This window comes from Myotis daubentonii, chromosome 16 (assembly GCF_963259705.1).
Source record: "Myotis daubentonii chromosome 16, mMyoDau2.1, whole genome shotgun sequence".
In the NCBI taxonomy this organism is placed as follows: Eukaryota; Metazoa; Chordata; class Mammalia; order Chiroptera; family Vespertilionidae; genus Myotis; species Myotis daubentonii.
Genome location: NC_081855.1, coordinates 53905946 through 53924115, shown reverse-complemented (window position 1 = coordinate 53924115; position 18170 = coordinate 53905946). Strand labels below are relative to the sequence as shown.

Here is an 18170-nt window from a genome sequence, read left to right as displayed (position 1 = left end):
ACCAGCCATGCCTCGCCTTGCCTCGGGCACTCAAGGCTTCCTGGGAGGAGGGGGCAGGGTCCTGACAACACAGTGGAGGGGAGGGGGCGCCATTCTGAAGGGCTCAGAGGAAAGGCTCAATCAGGATGTCATTAACCAGCGATGTTTTGTGTGTGTTTTTTTACAAAATATTATTATTGATTTCAGAGAGAGGAAGGGAGAGGGAGAGAGAGGATCACAAATCAGCTGCCTCCTGCACACCCCCTACTGGGGATCGAGCCGTAAGGGCGCATTTGCCCTGACTGGGAATCGAACCGTGACCTCCTGGTTCATAGGTCGATGCTCAACCACTGAGCCACGCCAGCCGGGCAACCAGCAATGTTTTTACCTGACAGAAGGGGAAGCAGGGAGATCAGCCCCTGGCTTCCAGGGCAGGTCCTCGGAGAAGGACCCCAGGCCTAGAAAAGCCGGGCCGCACCCTGGAGGGGGCGTGGAGAGTCTGGGAGTGGGGAGCCGGATCGAGAGGGGGCACTGCGGGCTCCTCGGTTCCTTCTCTTGGGAGAACAGGGGAGAGCGAATGTTTACTTTAAAAAAATGAAGAAATCCAAAGCCTGTCTTAACAGGGAAATGCGAATCCTCTTTGCAAAAGAAAATGGGGTACACGCGGCACCGCGGAGCCTGGGGCTGGGAGGGGGAGGGCAGGATTTCCACGCCAAATTGGGTGCTCAGGGAGAGAGGAATGAAACGCCGCTGGTTGGCGTTGCGCTGATGGCACCATTTCCAATCTGCCACTCGGAAGCGGCGGCGGCATCAGACCTTATTAACATTTACACGGTGCCGTTTTACCACGTTAATGCTAATGACACTCGCCGGAGAGACGCAGCCAGCCGGCTCCCAAGGCGAGTGTGGGGAGCGGGGCCCACCCTGGGGAGCCGGCCCGGTCCTGTGATCTGGGTGAACATATCGCAGCTGCGGGGTCTGCCCTGTGCCAGGCAGGCGGGACCCCACAGAAGGGGGGCCGAGCCCGCCCCTCCACCGCCCCCGTGGCACGGAGAGCAGGATGTGGAACAAGCTGTGACCTCTTATCCAAGCCCATCATCACTGTGCGAGTGAATGGCAGGAAGGACTAAAGTGGCGGCTGAGAAGGCTCTAATTAGCGGGGGTCGCGGGCCTGGCCGTGGTCCTCGGGGCTGGGAGGCTTCTGGCAAGAGCTTTCCGCTCCGCTGGGGCCCAGCAGCAGATCTGCTTCTGTTCCGGGGAGACAGAGCGTCTCATCAGGCCAGGGAGGGGGCTGGGGGCCAGGAAGGGGCGGGATCACCCCCACTTCGCGAGCAAGTCTGTGAGCAGCCGTCAGCGAGTCACTGAGGAAAATGACGGCTTCAGGGAGACCGTCCACCGATGAGCTTCCTTCTGAGGGATGGGAGGGGTTGTCATGTGGACGACACATACGAAGCCACTGGGCACAAGAGTCCCCCAGTGACCGTGGCCTGACCTGGACGCCTACTGTGCCCGGGGCGAGGTGGTCAGCCTTTCGCCTCCGATCTGGGATGTCTCCCACTGAAACGGGCGCTCCAGCTGTGGGTGCTGGGGGTTTCCTGGGGGTGGCCTACGCGGGAGGGCAGCTCTCATCTCTGAAGGCTCAGGACTGGGCTTTAGAAAGTCCCGCTATGTAAACATGGGGATGGGGGGGAGCGGTAGGAGCAGAGCCAGCCCCAGGCAGGGGATTCCGCCTCCGCAGGCTGCCCAGGCCCTTCCTCCAGGAGGCCACCTCCTGCTGAACCCACCTTCGTCCTCCTCCCAGCAGAGGTTTATCCAGACCCTACCACCCAGGAGGCCATTCATATAAGCCTGTCGGACGGGACCCAGCCCACGAGAGCATCCGCTAGTACAGCGGTTCTCAACCTTCCGAACGCCGGGACCCTTTAATACAGCTCCTCATGTTGTGGTGACCCCCAACCATAAAATTATTTTCGTTGCTACTTCATAACTGTAATTTTGCTACTGTTAGGAATCATAATGTAAATATCTGATATGCAGGATGCATTTTCATTGTTACAAACTGAACATAATGAAAGCATAGTGACTAATCACAAAAACAATATGTAATTATATATGTGTTTTCCGATGGTCTTAGGCGACCCCTGTGAAAGGGTTGTTCGACCCCCAAAGGGGTCGCGACCCACAGGTTGAGAACCGCTGCCCTAGTTAAAGAGACCGCACGTAGGGACACATCTCATCTTGAGGAGGCAGAGTAAGAGCTGCCCGTGAGGTGCCTGTGCAGTGACAGGAGGAGAGTGGAGAGGCCCGCAGACGAGGGCCTGCCCCTGCCTGCGCCGGGCACTCCGTGTCCAGTTCTAGCCTCCGAGTGGGAACAGGTGGTGAAGGGCTCTTCTGGGAGCCCCGTTTGCTCAGCAGCTGCGACATCCATGGCTGGGCGGCAGCTGGGATGTGGTTTCTTTTTCTTTTAATGCTCAGGACCACAGGCTGACCGTGCCGCGGGGGAGGGTGGGTGCAGGGCCCCTCGGAGGAAGTGCACCCAGACCTCCTGCCGCACAGCAGCCCCTGCACGTGGCCGCTGGCTCCCACACCAGAGTGCGCCCAGGCCCAGACGCACGGCACAAGCTGGGGCTCATCGCAGAACAGGTGTCCTCTGCAAATGAGCCAGAGCCGACTGGGCAATGGCAGGGCTGCTTCCGACTGGGGAAGGACGGAGGATCCAGAGCAGCAGCGTGGGGCTGCCAGGTCTTCAGGAAGAAAGGGGGCGGGGCACAGGGGACAGAAGGGCCCCAGCGTCCCAATGGTCCAGCATGGACAGAACTCATCTCTGAACGCAGTACAACCACCTGCGGCCCTTTCCTTTTAAAAAAGAAGAAATAAAAAGCCAGCACCCGCTAGGGAATGGGAGCCACACGCGATGCTCCCTAAGAGGTGGATCTGTAAGTCAGGGGCTCAGCTCGGATGTGCTGAGATGGAGCTGCGTCCCCCACCTGCCTCCCTCCGACTCGAGTGTTACCCCTACAGCCCACCGCACTGCGGGGGGAAGGCTCCAGCGCCACTCAGTCCTGTTGCACACCCAGAGCCCAGGACAGGCACGCACTGTGTCTTTGCTTAACTGCACAAAATGGGAAAGTGGGGGTGCGCGTGTCAACATCAGCACAAAAGCAAAGCAGCTCGATGCCTCTCTCCCCACCCCCAAATTCCTCTTCATGTTTCCCTGGTCAGAGAAACAAAACGGAAACTTAAAGCTAGGAGCCAATCCCCAACTGAACCCCAGCGAACAGACTGCACACCCTCGGGGCCCCGCCTTCCGCCTGCGGATCCATCTCATCAGCCTCGGCCCTGTCTCCCCAGCTGCTCCTGCTGACCACCCCGCCGTGTCCAAGCTGTCCCGGGATGGCGTCGCATCCCAGGGCTGCAGGTCCCCTTGTGTGCAGTCCATGTCTCTCCCCTCAAGCGGGGAGGCGATAGAGAGCGCGCTGTTCTTGGAGGAAAGGGATGATAGAAGGGAAGGACGTGCTACAGTGACGGCCACTACACAGGACAAATGCCCTAAGCACGGTAACCAATTACCTTCTGCAACAAGTAACCGTGAGGGAATATTCTAGAAGACAGGACAGTCAGCCGGGGTTATTCCTCCCAGTCCGTCCCCTGACCCAGACGTGAGCTAAGGGCAGCATCCTTGGGGACGAACGCCAACGGTCGTGAGGCCAGCAGTGGCCATGAGGCGCGAAGGCACTGCTTCCGTGGTGCCTCTAACACTGAGGCTGGCCCTGGCCGGGTTGGCTCAATGGATTGAGCATCGACCTGCGGACTGAAGGGTCCCGGGTTTGATTCCGGTCAGGGGCACATGCCCAGGCTGTGGGCTCGGTCCCCAGTGGGGGGTGTGCAGGAGGCAGCCGATCAATGATTCTCTCTCATTGATGTTTCTCTCTCTCTCTTTTTTTTTTAAAATTAGCTTTCTTTTTTTTTTAAAATATATTTTATTGATTTTCTACAGAGAGGAAGGGAGAGAGACAGAGAGCCAGAAACATCGATGAAAGAGAAACACCGATCAGCTGCCTCCTGCACATCTCCCACTGGGGATGTGCCCGCAACCCAGGTACATGCCCTTGACCGGAATCGAACCTGGGGCCCCTCAGTCCGCAGGCCGACGCTCTATCCACTGAGCCAAACCGGTTTCGGCAGATGTTTCTATCTCTTTTCCTCTTTCTTCCTCTCTGAAATCAATAACAATATATTAAAAATAAATAAAACTGAAGCTGACTTGCTCGATGGCCAGTTTTATTTCCCTGTGAAAATAAAGGGTTTGTTTGTGGCTCCCGTGTCGTGAGATGGAGCTTCCAGGAGCCAAGAATTCAGGCCTTGGCTTCCCCTTCACCCCTCCTGCCAGCGGGTCAATTAGCGCCTTCCCGCCTTCCCGCGCTCTGTAACAGGGTGAGGAAGCAACAGGTCTTAGAAGGTTGCATGGCGAGTGCTGACTGCGGACTCCGACACACGGCGAGGCAGGCTGGGGGTCGGGGCTAGCTGGGGCGCAGCGTGCCGATGGCACAGCTGCGTGGTCTGGACCCCCCTGGAGGTGACTCTAAGACTAAGTGGTCAAGAAACTGATGCCCAGACTACAGGGCTGTCCTTGTGGGGAGCTGGGGGGTAAGAGCTAATTGGGGTTAATGGCAGCGCAGCGGGAGCCCCTCCCTCCCCGGGAGCTGAACTTTCCACGCGTCCTTGAAGTGCAGTGAAGACTTCAAGGATTCTATTTTTATTGCTCGCGTGGCTCTGAGCATTTTGGTTTGGGCGTTTTTATTTTCCCAACGAGAGTGACAACGTCTGGGGCTTCATCCAAAAGAGGGAGGCGAGTTCCGAGGCAGCGAGGACCCGGGAGGGACAACGGGCTTCAGGCCCCCTGCCCGGTCCCTCTTTAGGGCGCGTCCCTGCCTGCCCACAGGCGGTGAGTATGCCCTGGAGGGTCTATCCCCCCCAGGCCCCTCGGGGGCTGGGCCGGCCCAAAGGCGTCCGCCTGGCACCGCTGCGGTCCCCCTGGCCTTCTTATTGGACAAGACTGTGGACGTGTGTTGTCTCTTTTGCAGCTGAAAGGCCAGATGGTACTGGATGGTGGGCAGAATTCCAAGGATTTGATGCCCAAGCTACAACCTTTGTGGTTTGGGTGGAAAAGATAAATATTGTGGAAAACCCACACAGTCACTCACTCAATGACTGTCAGCCACCGGGGTTTATAAAGGACAGCTTGGCTCCTCATTGCGTGAGAGAGCACGCCCCGTGTCCAGGGGAAAAGACAGGCCGGACTTGAACGAGGTGGGCTTCAGGACATGACAAGGCGCGGGGTGGGGCCGAGGTGCGTGTGCCTGAGGCTGTGGGAAGGGGCGTGAAACAGGTGGGAGGCGGGAGGCTGGGGCCTGTGCCTGGAGAACCAGATCTGACACCTGCTCTAACACCTCACTGCTCACCTTGCAGGCACCAAAGAGAAGTCAGAGAGACAGATGGGTGGTGAGCCCCCTCCACCTCCTGTCCCAAAGGCAGGGGCCGGCGAGACATGGAGTTTTTCTGGCTGGAGTGGTGGCCGCCAGCTGTGGTGAGCCCTGGGCGTGAGCAGGTCGAGGGCTGACGGAAGAACCTGCCCACAGACCCAGCGGTGGCAGGCCACCCGAGGGCGGTCTCATCCACTCAGACATTCCCGGAGCGAGTCGCTGTGAGGCCCCAGGCTGGCTCCAGACACAAAGGTGGGTAAGGAGAGCCCTGCCCGCAGAGCTCAGTGAGGTAGAGCAGCGGCACACGCACACAAGTCCCATGAACAGGTCCCAGGAAGGCCATGGCGGGAGGGGACAGGCGTGTGCTGCAGGAGTCTCGGGCAGGGATCCGAGCTCCGTCTGCAGGAAGCAAGGCTCCTGAATGGCATCTTCGGAGGACATGGGCCAGCGAGGTGGGGCAGTGGTGAGAGAGTCCCAGAAGGAGACTGGAGCAGACTGTGCCACGTGAATTCAGACACCGCCTTGTACAGAGGCGCCTCTGAAGGGTTTTGAGCAGGGACACGACAGTCGGATGCATGGAGTCACTAGGGCTGAAAGAATGAAATACCATGACCTCGGGCCATCCTCATGCTGGGAGGGCCAGGGCGGACACCAGGGAGCAGGACTGTGGACGCACACAGTGCGTCCCCTGCGTGGGGGTCCTCTCTGCTGAGGGGAGGTTTGAAACGACTTTCGTCCTTTGAGAACGTGCCTGTCCACCCAGCTGGGCTGCGGTGGTAAATGCGTGACTACGCCCTCAGGTCCCCGCAGCGAGCCCCAGGGGACCGGTGCGAGGAAGGTGACGTGTCCAGGGCAGGCAGCGATAAACCCTCCGTGGCCAAAGGAAACGGGTCTATAGGGGAGGCAGGGCTTTCCCCGCGGGGAGTTTGGAAGCTCAGAGAGAGCAGCGACCTCGCTCCTCTCCGTGGGCTGAGTGAGCAGACGCAAAGATGACAACTCCCGGGACTGAGGCTCAGTTTACTGGCTCTCACTTTCAGCCACTGAAACCTGTGGTGGAGAATCAAACCGTTTATGCGGAATGCCAGCCAAGGGAGAGACGGGCACACGGTTCCCCCAGGGCTGTTCCTGGAGGGCTGGCCTGCGGGAGGCGGGTGGCTGCCTTGCACAGAGAAAGCTGGAGGAACTCACCTGCCTGGCCACACGACTCAGGGCTGGGAACGGCCATTGGGGAGGGGGGCCAGCTGGTCCTGACAGGTCCTTAGAACACCAGGACTTGGGAACAGGTAGGTCAGGAGTGCTCTGTACCCCATGGACTGTGTCATGAGTGACGGGGGGGTTGGGAGGGCGTGGGGAGCCTCTGGGCCATCAATCCTGTCCCTCAGTCCCCTTGGAAAAAAGCTCCCCCACCCCCGGCCCTCGCCACCACCTGCCTGCCAGGAACCCGGCTGCTCAGACACCCTTGGTGATGAGCGGTGTGCGCGCCCCATGGGCCTCAGCCTGCAGGGCTGTCTGTCTGCATCTCTAGTTTCCCGTAGGAATCTGATTGCTTGTGGTGCCTATGAGGAGGCAGAGCCATCGCTCTCTGTCACCTCCACTGCCTGGTGCTCGAGCCGCTCGAGGAGAGGTGCCAGGTGATCACTGCAGATGCTCTCTGCTCCTTCCCTTCCTCACTCGCTCTAGCTCTACCGCTGTCTCTGAGCAGGAAGGGCAGTGGGGGTGCCGAGCTGGAGCTGGGGGCAGGGAGGGAAGGGAGTCAGGTGCCCAGAACACGGGAGCCCAGCTGGCTCCACCCCTTCCCCGCTGACGTGCGACCTCGAAATAGACCCGCACAGAGCGGGATTGGAACAGGAGTCTTTGCCGGCACTGAGTAACCTTGGAGGTGGGAAGGCAGGAGACAGCACGCCAGGCGAGCTGATTAACTGCTCTGTGGAACTGGCTACGGAAACTACACCAACAGCCCCAGCGTCCTCCCTCGTGGACACTCAGTGACTGGCACACGGCGGGCTCCGAGAGGAAGCCCAGAGCACCATCCGTAGGGACCCCAGAGGCACTTGTCAGTCCCAGGTAACAAGGCAGCCGCTGGCAAAGGGATGGTGCCGGAGCTCTAAGAGTCTGGAAGCGTCCCATCAGAGCAGGCAACACTGTCTGTCTGCACTGAGTGCCTGAGGCATGGACCCCAGGGTTTACTCATAACCTGGTCACCGTCTGTCCCTGGTAGGGGCAAGGCCCAGGAGGCCTCTGGCTGCTGCCTTCACAGATACACTGGGGCAGCCATTCTCTAAGGCGGTGGTTCTCAACCTTCCTAATGCCGCGACCCTTTAATACAGTTCCTCATGTTGTGGTGACCCCCCCCCCCCATTTCATCGTTACAAATTGAACATAATTAAAGCATACTGATTAGTCACAAAAACAATATGTAATTATATATGTGTTTTCCGATGGTCTTAGGCGACCCCTGTGAAAGGGTCGTTTGACCCCCAAAGGGGTCGTGACCCACAGGTTGAGAACCGCTGCTCTAAGGGAAGCCAGGCTGACAGGACCATTTACGCCTGCGAAGGGTTCTCTAGGGGACCCTCCTCAGAACTGGTCCAAATGCAGATTCCTGGCCCTGCAGCCTTAGATTCTGCTCCATGGGGCCTGGGGTGAGACCTAGGAATCTCTACTTTTTAAAAAACATATATATTTTTTTATTGATTTTTTACAGAGAGGAAGGGAGAGGGATAGAGTTTGAAACATCAATGAGAGAGAAACATCAATCAGCTGCCTTCTGCACACCCCCTACTGGGGATGTGCCCGTAACCAAGGTACATGCCCTTGACCGGAATCGAACCCGGGACCCTTAAGTCTGCAGGCTGACGCTTTATCCACTGAGCCAAACCGGTTAGGGCAGGAATCTCTACTTTTAACCAGAGCCTGAAGGTGTTCTCATGCCAGTTGGTCCTGGAACCAAACTCTGAGACACAGTGGAGGCTCCTACCCCTGACCTGGGGGAAGGGCAAGAGCGGGCCGGGCTCCTGAGGCCGGTTACCTGCCCGCATTGGTGAGGAGGAAGGTGCCAGAACTGCTTGGATGCCCCAGGTTGTGTGTGTGTGTGTGTGTGTGTCCTCCAGCCCTGGGCAGCACCCAGCACCTGGCCCAGCAGCCTCTTCCCTGATCTTGTCACGGTTTCCAGAGAACGTCTCAATCGCGCCTACAGGAAGTTCTTCCCCTGGCAAACCCGCCATGCCCTGCCGGGGCCTGTGCCCTGGGCTCACACATGCCACAGAGCATCTGCTCAGCAACACCCCCCGCAGCACCTCCCCTGCACTTGCAGGCTTATTAAAATGGACCTTGGTCTACTCTCAGCTAATCCACCGGCATCCGGAGCTCATGCTAATTAATCAGCAATTAGTCATTAATACACGCCCTAATTGCTCATCTCCGCCTCATGCCCATCATGCCCGTGCCCCAGGCACCTTTCTGCGGCTCCTGTAGACCCTCGGGGGTTCTCCGCTCCGCTGTGCCCTCGGGGCCAGCCTGCAGACTGGAGAACGTGCCACAGACACTTTTATCCTCTGCACGGTCTGCGAGGCAGGCTGCCGGCTAGGAAGCCAGCCCCACGGAGGGGCACGGTTATTACTTTGGAACGAGTGCTTTATTTAATTAAACAATTATTGCCGAGGCCCTGGGGCACCATTCCAGAAAGACACCAGATTCCGCTTCTGACAGACACCCTGGAAGGCAGAGCGCGCTGCCTTCAGGGAGAGGTGCAGCCCCGGGTGCTGCAGGGCCCTCCCAGGACCCTGCACTCATCCACGGAGGCTGAGCATCAGGGAGGCACGAGTCGGGGGAGGAAAGGGGTTTGGCATCGTTTTCATTCTAGTTAGCACAAAACATTTAAGGACATTCCAGATGACTCAGAACTACAAGGAGGCTGCTGGATTCTTTAGACCACAGCAGTGGTTCTCAACCTTCCTGATGCCGCGACCCTTTAATACAGTTCCTCATGTTGTGGTGACCCCCAATTTCATTGTTACAAATTTAACATAATGAAAGCATAGTGACTAATCACAAAAACAATATGTAATTATATATGTGTTTTCTGATGGTCTTAGGCGACCCCTGTGAAAGCGTTGTTCGACCCCCAAAGGGGTCGTGACCCACAGGTTGAGAACCGCTGGACTACAGTTTTTCCTTGCATTTTTGGGAAAGCAAAAAAAAAAAAGAGGGGGGGGTGGGGGGGAGCAAGGGATCTGAAATCAACGACCAGGACATTTCCTTATAGAATACAAAGCCATTTTTAGCTCCTGGCCCAGAAATGGAGGTGTGGATGCGAGGGCCGCAGAGCGGAGACGGCTGGTGGCAGCGCGGCAGGAGTTCGCCTGGAGCAGCTTCCGAGGGGCAAAGACTGAACACACACTTGCACCCCGACGGGCGACTCCCTGATAGGGAAGGCTGGAGCCTCCAGCTCCGAGCTGCCTGGACCGGGGTGACGTGCGATAAAAACAGTCCCAGAAAAGCGCAGTGCGGAAGGTCCCCGCAGGGGTGAGGCTCCCCGCGGAGGCGGGTTTGGAAGCTTCCCAACAAGCTGGCCTGTGCAGGGGCGTGGGCCGTGGGCATGTCCTTAGGCTCCACGGAGCCTCCAGCCCGCGCGTGTCCCCAGCGCTCTCTTGCCGGGGGGCTGCCCACGATGCCTATTTCTGCCGGAACTGGGGCTCAGGTTTCTGCACTTTTGCGCGTGAACATGTGGAGGCCTCTCTCGACAAGAGCCGGGCTTCTGAATGTCCAATTCATAAAGGCTCCATCTTCACGGAGTAACGTTTTAAACGCACGCACGAGGGGACTAAGCGCTGAAGAGGAACCCGGGGCAGCCCTGCCGTAAAGTAACGACTCATTTTGTAACCGATCATCGCCACCCCCTAGCTTGCTTTATGCATTTGGATATTCATATAATGGGGTTTATTAAGCGTCGCTGAGTAAGGCTGAGTATGCTTGGGGCAGCGGCAAGGTTATGGCACAAGGAGAAAGGGTGAGAAACCAGGAGAAAGGGTGAGAAACCAGACAAGTCAAACGGACCTCTTCCCACTGCCCAGGAACAAAGCCGGCTTGCTCGGGCGAGTGGTATTTGCAAGATGTACTTACTCATTACTCTCCAGACCACGGAGATGGAGACGGGGCAGGGGGGCACTTACACTGCCAGCGTGGGGACGGGGTCTGGGGCAAAATTCAAGAGCCAGAACCATGTTCCCTTTACTCAGCAGGACCTCGACTAAGGCCAAAGGGCAGCGTCTGAGGCCTGCGGGAGGGGCGGGGGCTTGTCCAGCAGAAACCACGCCCACGGGCTAGTGATCCAGGTTCCCATGACCTGGTGTCTTTACTGGGAGCGTGGAGAAAGGGGCGCGGGGGTTGAGCATCGTCCTCTAAGCTGGGGGGCAGGTACCGACCACGGCAGAGAACAACTCTCTCACTGAGCTGGAGGGAGCGGGCCAAACACCCAAAGGCGCCCAGACGGTGGTACTGGGGCTCAGGGAGGCGCGACCCCACCTCCTGGGAAAGGGGGGGCTGGCCCAGAGCAATGCTGGGCAGCAGCGGGGCAGGCACCGGGGAAGGCTGGCGGCGGTGCCCAGACCGAGCAGCGGCAGTGGGGTGATGAGATAGTGGGGACTCACGAGGTCCCTTGGTGACAGTGTGCTAGACAAGCACGGCGCTGGGGTGAGTGACAGAGTAATCGGGATTATCTAGAAAGGCTGGGGCTGGGGCTGGGAAGCACACCAAGCCACAAGGAGCCACTCCCGGGACGAGATACACAGACAGCTCCACAGGAAAATAAAAAAAAGACAGAAAGAAAAACACCGGCCTGTCCCTGTATTATTGATTTTCTTGAAAAAGAAAGAGAGCAGCTAATCCTTTAACGTCAGCCATTTCAATCCGAGTGCTGATCGCTGGCTGAAGTTCAGGTTCCCTCAGCATCAGAGGGGACTGTTTGGGTAGTGGGTTCACGCATTTGGGGATGTGGGCAGAAATTCATTCTTTCTTGAGACCCGGGATCATGAGATGAAAGCAGAGGGTCAGCAACTGAGGGGAGGGGGCCGTACACGGGGACAGGGGTCCTCCCAGAGGTCACGCCCACACAGGCCAGAGGAGCTGGTGGAAGGCACTGCAGACCACGCTCCTGGGGTTGGCCGGGCAGGGGCGTGGCCAGGAGAGCCGCTCCGCTTGCCGCACCTACAGTGGCCGCCCAGCGTGACTGGCATCTTCCCACGGGCAAGTGGGGAGAAGAGTGAGAGGCAAGACCACACCCCCCTTTCGGGAGCCTCCAGAACTGAACGAGGAGGAGCTGACAAGAAGTGCATTGTGGGAGGGAAAATGAAAGGGAAAGAAACAAGGTGGGCCTCCCTGGTAGGTCCCCGAACAGGCACCCTCCTCTGAAGGAGGTGCTCGGATGCCCCAGGCAGCCCGGAATCTCCTCTCGGCTTGCTTCATATTTGGGGGTGGGGGTGCCAGCCAGAGAGGGAAGCTGCCACCGGCCGTTCACTGAGCGTAGGACTGTCTCCAGACTCAGCCACCCCACCAGACGCCCCCACCGTGCAAACACGCACTGATGCCGTATCCTGCTGGAGTTGTGCTCTGGGGCGCCTGCCCCTGCAGGTGAACAGCAGTGTCCCCGAGTCTCCACGTCCTGTGAAGTCACTGCTGTTGCTGAAACCTGCTCCACACCAACCTCCCCCCTCACTGGTCCTGAGGCCTCTAGGCCACCTCCTGCCCCATAACTGGTAAGAATACGTGTTCAAGTGATGGCAGCGGTGACCCACTTATTAGCAGATGTCACAGCCCCAGGGCACGGCGGCGATGCTGGAAAAACAGAGGGGGACGTGGCAGGGAGGGACACGTCCTTGGGAAGGCGCCTTCTGTTCCAGCGCCGCTTCACTATCTAGGAGCCGAGCGAGGGGCGGCCGGAGCGACAGCTAATCAATCCGGTGGCGCAGGATGTGCGGACGCGGATCACTGCACAGGCACCTTCCTCGTGCGACTGGCCCCCTCCTCCCTGGGCCTGGCAGCGGGGCTGCCCTGCTAGCTGAGCAGGTCTGTCGCCCGGGCCAGAGGACGTGGCTGAGAGGCCGAGGAGCAGGGCCCCAGGCTCTGCCTCAGCTCTGTGGCCCCGGGGGAAGTCACAGCCTCCAAGCCTCAGATTTTTTTTTTTTCCCTGCTGTAAAATGGGGATAAGATGTCACGGACCTTACTGCGTGACCCGAGGACCAAATCAGAAACGATAAGGTAGCTGGCAACGTGCTACGCCAATGCAAGACAAACCCCAGCAGGGAGGACCAGTCACGGCCTGGCACACCACTGCCCGGGGTGCAATGCTCCCTTAGAGCCCCCCAAAGGATGCGTCCCCCTCAGACAGTACTGTTTTAGGAAAGAACCAGCTGGTTTGAAAAGCGGGCTGCACACTGGTTTAAGTGCTGCAAATGGTCAGTGGGAAGTGTCGCCGAGTAAGAAGGACCCAAGAGGGAATCGGAGGACACGCCTCCCGGCAGAGAAAGAGAACCCAGGATTCTCAGCGAAGGCCCGGGGACCCTTCTGATGTTGCCTTGAGTCGGTTCTCAGACTCTCTGCTCTAGGAAGAGAGAGTCCAGCAGGCAGAACTCCCCCTCGGCCCCCAACACACACCTGCTTCTTCAGGGGCATTTCCGGAGGGAGTCTGGGGAGAAGCCCTCTGTCCGGCAGAGGGTGGCGGGTCACTGGCCAGGCACCTGCATCTCTCTCCCTGGTCGCCCATGCCCTGGAGGTGGCTCTCACAGCTCCTGCGTTCAAGGCAGGGTGGCAAGCCAGGGTGACCTTACCCTGTTCCAAGGCAGCCCACGAGCCCCCCCCACCCCCCAATACCGCCGTGTGCGGCCGAGTCTCCAGCCGGGATGAGCTCCCTCTGCCATCTGCGCTCCCAGCTCTGCTCGGCCCGTGCCTGCTGGGCTGCTGGTAACCCAGCAGCCCCTATCCACCTGTGAATGGCGGTTGCTGCTCCTGTGACTGGACAGGAGCCTTCAGCACTTGGGGAGTCCCACTGTCCCCCCAGGCTTCCCTCTGACACTGCAAAGGAGGAGGCAGTGACGGGGCCCAGGCCCTGGGCAGAGGAGGTGAAGAGCAGGCTGGGAAGCACAGTGGGTATGAGGAAGCGAAACAGGAACACTTGGCCGTGCCCTTGACTCTCGGGGACTGCGACCCATGTTCTGGTTCCCGGGCACTGGGGACAGTCTGAGCCTGGACTGGACTGATTTACGGAGCATCCTAGCACTTCACCACGGTCCCTGGCGCCTGCTCACTGTAGAGGAAGGAATGAAATGCTAAATTCTGGCTTTGTTTGCTACCAAAGCTGCAGAAGCTCTGCAGAAAGCATCCCAAGATATCCCAGCCCGGAGGCAAGGTTGCGGGTTTGAAAGAGCACTTTGCTAGTTGATCCTCCAAAGGAGCAGGAGGGGCGGCGGGTGGGTCCTGAGACGCTGAGGCCTGAAAGTAGGTCCTGATGTCAGTTCTCATGGGTCCTCATAACAGGGCTGGGTCGCTGCTGGCTCCAGCTGCGGCCACTTGCTGGGGCGCCCTGGGGAGCCACCTGACTCACAGGACCCCCACCTCCCAGCACCTGTGATGCGGCCCCTCCGAGGAGGGAGAGGGAGAAACTCACGTCGGCTGCACTGCACTCACAGGGCGTGGGTGGGGTCGCCAGGTGCAAGGGGAGGAGGAATTTTCCATTCGTTAAGGTCAAGGGCTTGGAGAGGGGACCGGGAGCTGCTGGGAGAGAAAGCTCCCTCCCTGTGTGTGGTCCTGACGCCGCACACGGAGTTAATATCCCCAATATTCTCATTCTGCGTGTGCAACGCAGCAGGCTCTGAAAATTAAACCGCAAAATGAAAGCCTGTACCTTTATCCCCAGAACATACTGTCCCAGAATAGCAATGAAGGAGTGGTCACCAGGAGGCCCTTTCAAACACGCAGGCCCAGACAGGTGCACCTTCTGCCCAGGACAGAGAGGGCTGTGCCGGGGTGGGAAGGGCGCTTTTAGTCTGCTCGCTGCCTTGCCCGACACTTGGGTGAAGCCTGGCTGGCAGCAAAGTCAGAAACAGCTGGTAGAGAGGGGCACAGAGAGGGGCACGGGAGCCTCCAGAAGGGAAGGACAACGAGGGTGACTGGGGGGCAAGGGGAAGGGCGACCTTGGTTCCCCATGATCCAAAGAGGCCGCTGGGGAAGATGCCATCATCACAAGCAACAGAGAGCCCGGGACTCAGGAAGAAACCCACACCTGCCGACCCCTCCTCCACTCGCTTTGCCCCTCCCATCTCAGAAAAAGGGACGCAGAGCACCCAGTACTTAGGGTCGGGAGACACTGTCCTGCAGCAGCCAGGTGTGGCAAAGCTGTGAGGTAACTCTGGAGACAAAGGCACGGCCCCCCTGCCGTGAACTCTCCAAAGGGGGGGGGGGGGAAGCACGTCGGAACTGCAGACGTTCCAGCAGCCCCGAGCCCCCAGCAGTGGGCAGGGTGGGAGGCAGCAATAGCCCAGAGAGAACAGGCCGTGTCCGCTCCCCGCCCCCCTCCTGTTTCTACAGCTTTTGCAGGCCCCGTGGCAATTAGCTGTAGGAGCTATAAGCACGTATCTGGGTGGCGAAGGCAGTAATTAATGCCCGTCTGCTTTCCTGAAGGTTCCTTCTGTTCGGTCGGAGTTATTGAGATTCGGGGAGCGAGGCTTCAGGGATGTGGAAGGTTTGCAGGAAGAAGTGCAGGAACAATCGAGTAAGACAGTGATGATGCTTCTAAATAATTCACCCGGCCAACGGCAGCAGCCAAGATTCCCAGGCTCCGTATCTCTTTTGCCGTGGGAGGGGGATGTGCCGGGCAGAGCCTGCACAGGGGCCAGCGGCCCCCTGGGAAAGACCCACCCGAGGGCTCTGCATCACCCCTCTGCCCACACGTTCCCTCTGCCCACGCGCTCCGTGTCTGTGTGAGCCTGCCCGTGCCAGTTAGAGATCCAGATGGGTTGCTACACTTCCTGGTACTTTTGCTAACGTTACCAATCGCTGTCTGTTGCAATGCTAAGAGGCTAACAGACCTGGGCTCTCCTGGCTGCCCACCCCCAAGGTGGGGAGGCAGGGAAGGGGGTAGGAGCTCAGATGCATTTCCACTAAAAGATCAATTCCCAGCCAGAGCCGAACGCGGGAGAGAAGAAACACAGACCATGCGACGGCTCCGGAAATGCAGAGGGAAAACTTCTCTCCCAGGGTTTGGGCCACAGGACACCTCTGGTAGGTCTCTGGGGTGGGGCTGGGGAAGGCAGGACAACCACTCAGCAGCCCCGGGGGTTAACGAATTTAGACCCGAACAAACGAACGAACGAACGACACAGCCGGCAGGGCCTGCGCGAACCTTCGCCAGGATAGGAGTAATTAACTTAAGAGGCCGGCTCCCCGAATCGCTCACTCTCCAAATCAGCTAAGTGGCCACGTGTCAAACTGTGTGTCACCCAGCACACCTAAATGTGTGTCAGGCTGAGGACCAAGAGGAAGCAGAATATTAATAGATACTGCAAAAGGCAAAGAGAAACATTTCTCAGTCCCGCCCGCAAAGCAGGCAGAGATAAATAACTGTCTGGTTTTGTATCTTATTACTTCTCCTCCCCTCCGCCCCCGCCCAATGGCACAAAGCAATCAAGAAGGAGCCTGGAGATTCATCATCTTCCCTTGTCGGCAGGGGGCGGGGAGCAGGGAATACGGGGAGCTCAGATGGCAGGGAAGGCTGGTGGCTCAAAAAAGCCTCTGGGGTCCCCCTGGAGAGCCAGTTAACATGGCTCAGTCCTGCCTGCCCGCGGGAAACCTGGGGTGCACCGTATGCTCCTGGGCTGGCCAGGAGGGAGGTCAAAGCATGGACGCCTCCAGAAAAGTCGCCCTGGCACTCACTCTGACAGGGCTTTGCTAAGACTGCCCCTCAAAACCCAAGCGACGCTCGCCACCCTGGAGCTGGCAATGATCGGAATGCCAACTCCACACCACATATGACGGAGGCCGGCCGCCAGGACACTCTGGGGCTGGAGTCTTAGTGACACGATCCACTTTCTGGCCAGGACCAAGGCCCCAGTAATGAGCAGAGTGTGGAGCCACGCAGACCTTTCTCCCGGGAGGGTTGTGCCAGAGGTGAGAGGCAGCCCACACGCCCAGGCGGGGCGGGGCCACGGGCAGGCGCCAGGCCACTCACCAAGTAGACGCGGTAGACGTCCCCTCGGCGCAGGGGCCCCCAGCACAGGTCCGTGTCGTTGTGCTTGGTGTCGGCTTCCACACCGCAGGAGTCGTTGCCAGTGGCGCTGCTGAAAAGAGAACAGGGGCTCAGAGGGGCCTCCCTGCTTGGCTGAAAGCACACAGCAGGTCACATCATTAATCACCGGCAACCACTGAGCCCCCCACTCCCCCCACAGCAGCTTCTGATCCAATAATCTGACTTTCCACAAACCGAATATTCCTGGGTTTTAGGGCATGCATCACTGGTTCCTGTCGCACCGTCAGGACGCCCCTGGGGGACTCCCAGTCACCTTCCCGATGGGGCAGGGCAGGGCACAGCTGTGGAGTGGGTCTCTGAGGGACAGTATGCACAGCTGGCTGGGTCGTGCTGACGGATTCACTCGGTGTGTGTTTCTACCCTGAAAACCCTCCCCTGACCACCCCAGGAAGCCCATGTGGCAACACGAGGGGGGTGGGGGTGGGAGGGGACACTCACCAGGACACCTGCATGAGGGAGAAGGGCACGGCGGCAGCGTAGATGGCCAGGTCCCCGTACAGGTAGATGATGATGCAGAAATAGAACAGGTTGACCCCCACTGGAAGGAACAAAGTCACCGGTCAGGCAGCCACAGGAGCGTCGCATTCTTTTCTGAGGACTCAGCTTCTACCCCTCCCATAGCTTTTGGTTCTCCTGGCTCCTATTCTCTCCCAAAAGGATGAGAAAACGACCCCAAAGCTACACTGTAGTGCAGGCAGGAGACACATCTGCTCACGACTTTCACCCGAGAGGGGCTAAGTGAGGCTCCAGACAGGTGCCAGGTGAGTGAGAGGCGTGGGCTGGGGAGGATCCACAGGCACCTTCGGGCTCGGGACAGGGTGTCTGGGGAAGGGGTGGAGGGGGAGGGGAGGGAGGGGAGGAGAAGAGATGTCCTGGGTGAGGCCCCTGGGCCAGGGCCCCCTTTACAGCCAAGCCCAGGCTCTCAGACAGAAGACGCTGCCAGGGAATTGAAAAGCAGAGAAGGTAACAGAAGGCCCAGCTTCTAAAGCTACAATCGGGAGGGTAAAGCCCTCAGTTTCCAAAGACCAATGGCCAAGCCGCGGAGGGTGGGGTGGCCAGGCGTGCGAGGAGAGGTGCTGGGAGAGGCAGCGCAGGAGCGGTGCTCCAGGTGGGCCACTCTCCTTACGAAGCGTGGCCAGGGCGGATGCAGGCTCTGGCAGGGCACATGGGGCTCCCTGTGCAGGGGCGAACCCGGGTCCCCTGACCTGCAGGAGGGGCCTGCACTCGGAGCTGGGAGTGCAGGCTCTGGTCCTGATCCCATTGGCCTCACTTCCCAACACCCTGACCGCCTCCAACCCCGTACAGTGAGGACTCCACCGGCGCTAACGCCGCGTGCCTCCAGCTATAAAGATGCCGAAGAAAGGTCTGGGCCCTGCAGCCCCAGGGTCACAGCCCGACAGCCAGTCTCAAAC

The 18170-nt window shown here is 59.0% G+C and overlaps 1 protein-coding gene across 6 annotated transcripts in view; it reads right to left on the bottom strand.

Annotated features, from left to right (window-relative positions):
• Positions 1-18170, bottom strand: part of TMEM104 (transmembrane protein 104) — a 42604-nt gene that overhangs the window by 10855 nt on the left and 13579 nt on the right. For 4 of the 6 annotated variants that reach the window (XM_059671108.1, XM_059671107.1, XM_059671112.1 and 1 more), the window contains exons 7-8: positions 17197-17296; positions 16681-16789 (exon numbers count right to left, since the gene is read on the bottom strand). In XM_059671108.1, coding sequence (XP_059527091.1) covers positions 16681-16789; positions 17197-17296 — 209 coding nt within the window. The remainder of the gene's footprint in view (positions 1-16680; positions 16790-17196; positions 17297-18170) is intronic. The other 2 variants (XM_059671109.1, XM_059671113.1) reach the window with 1 other exon arrangement.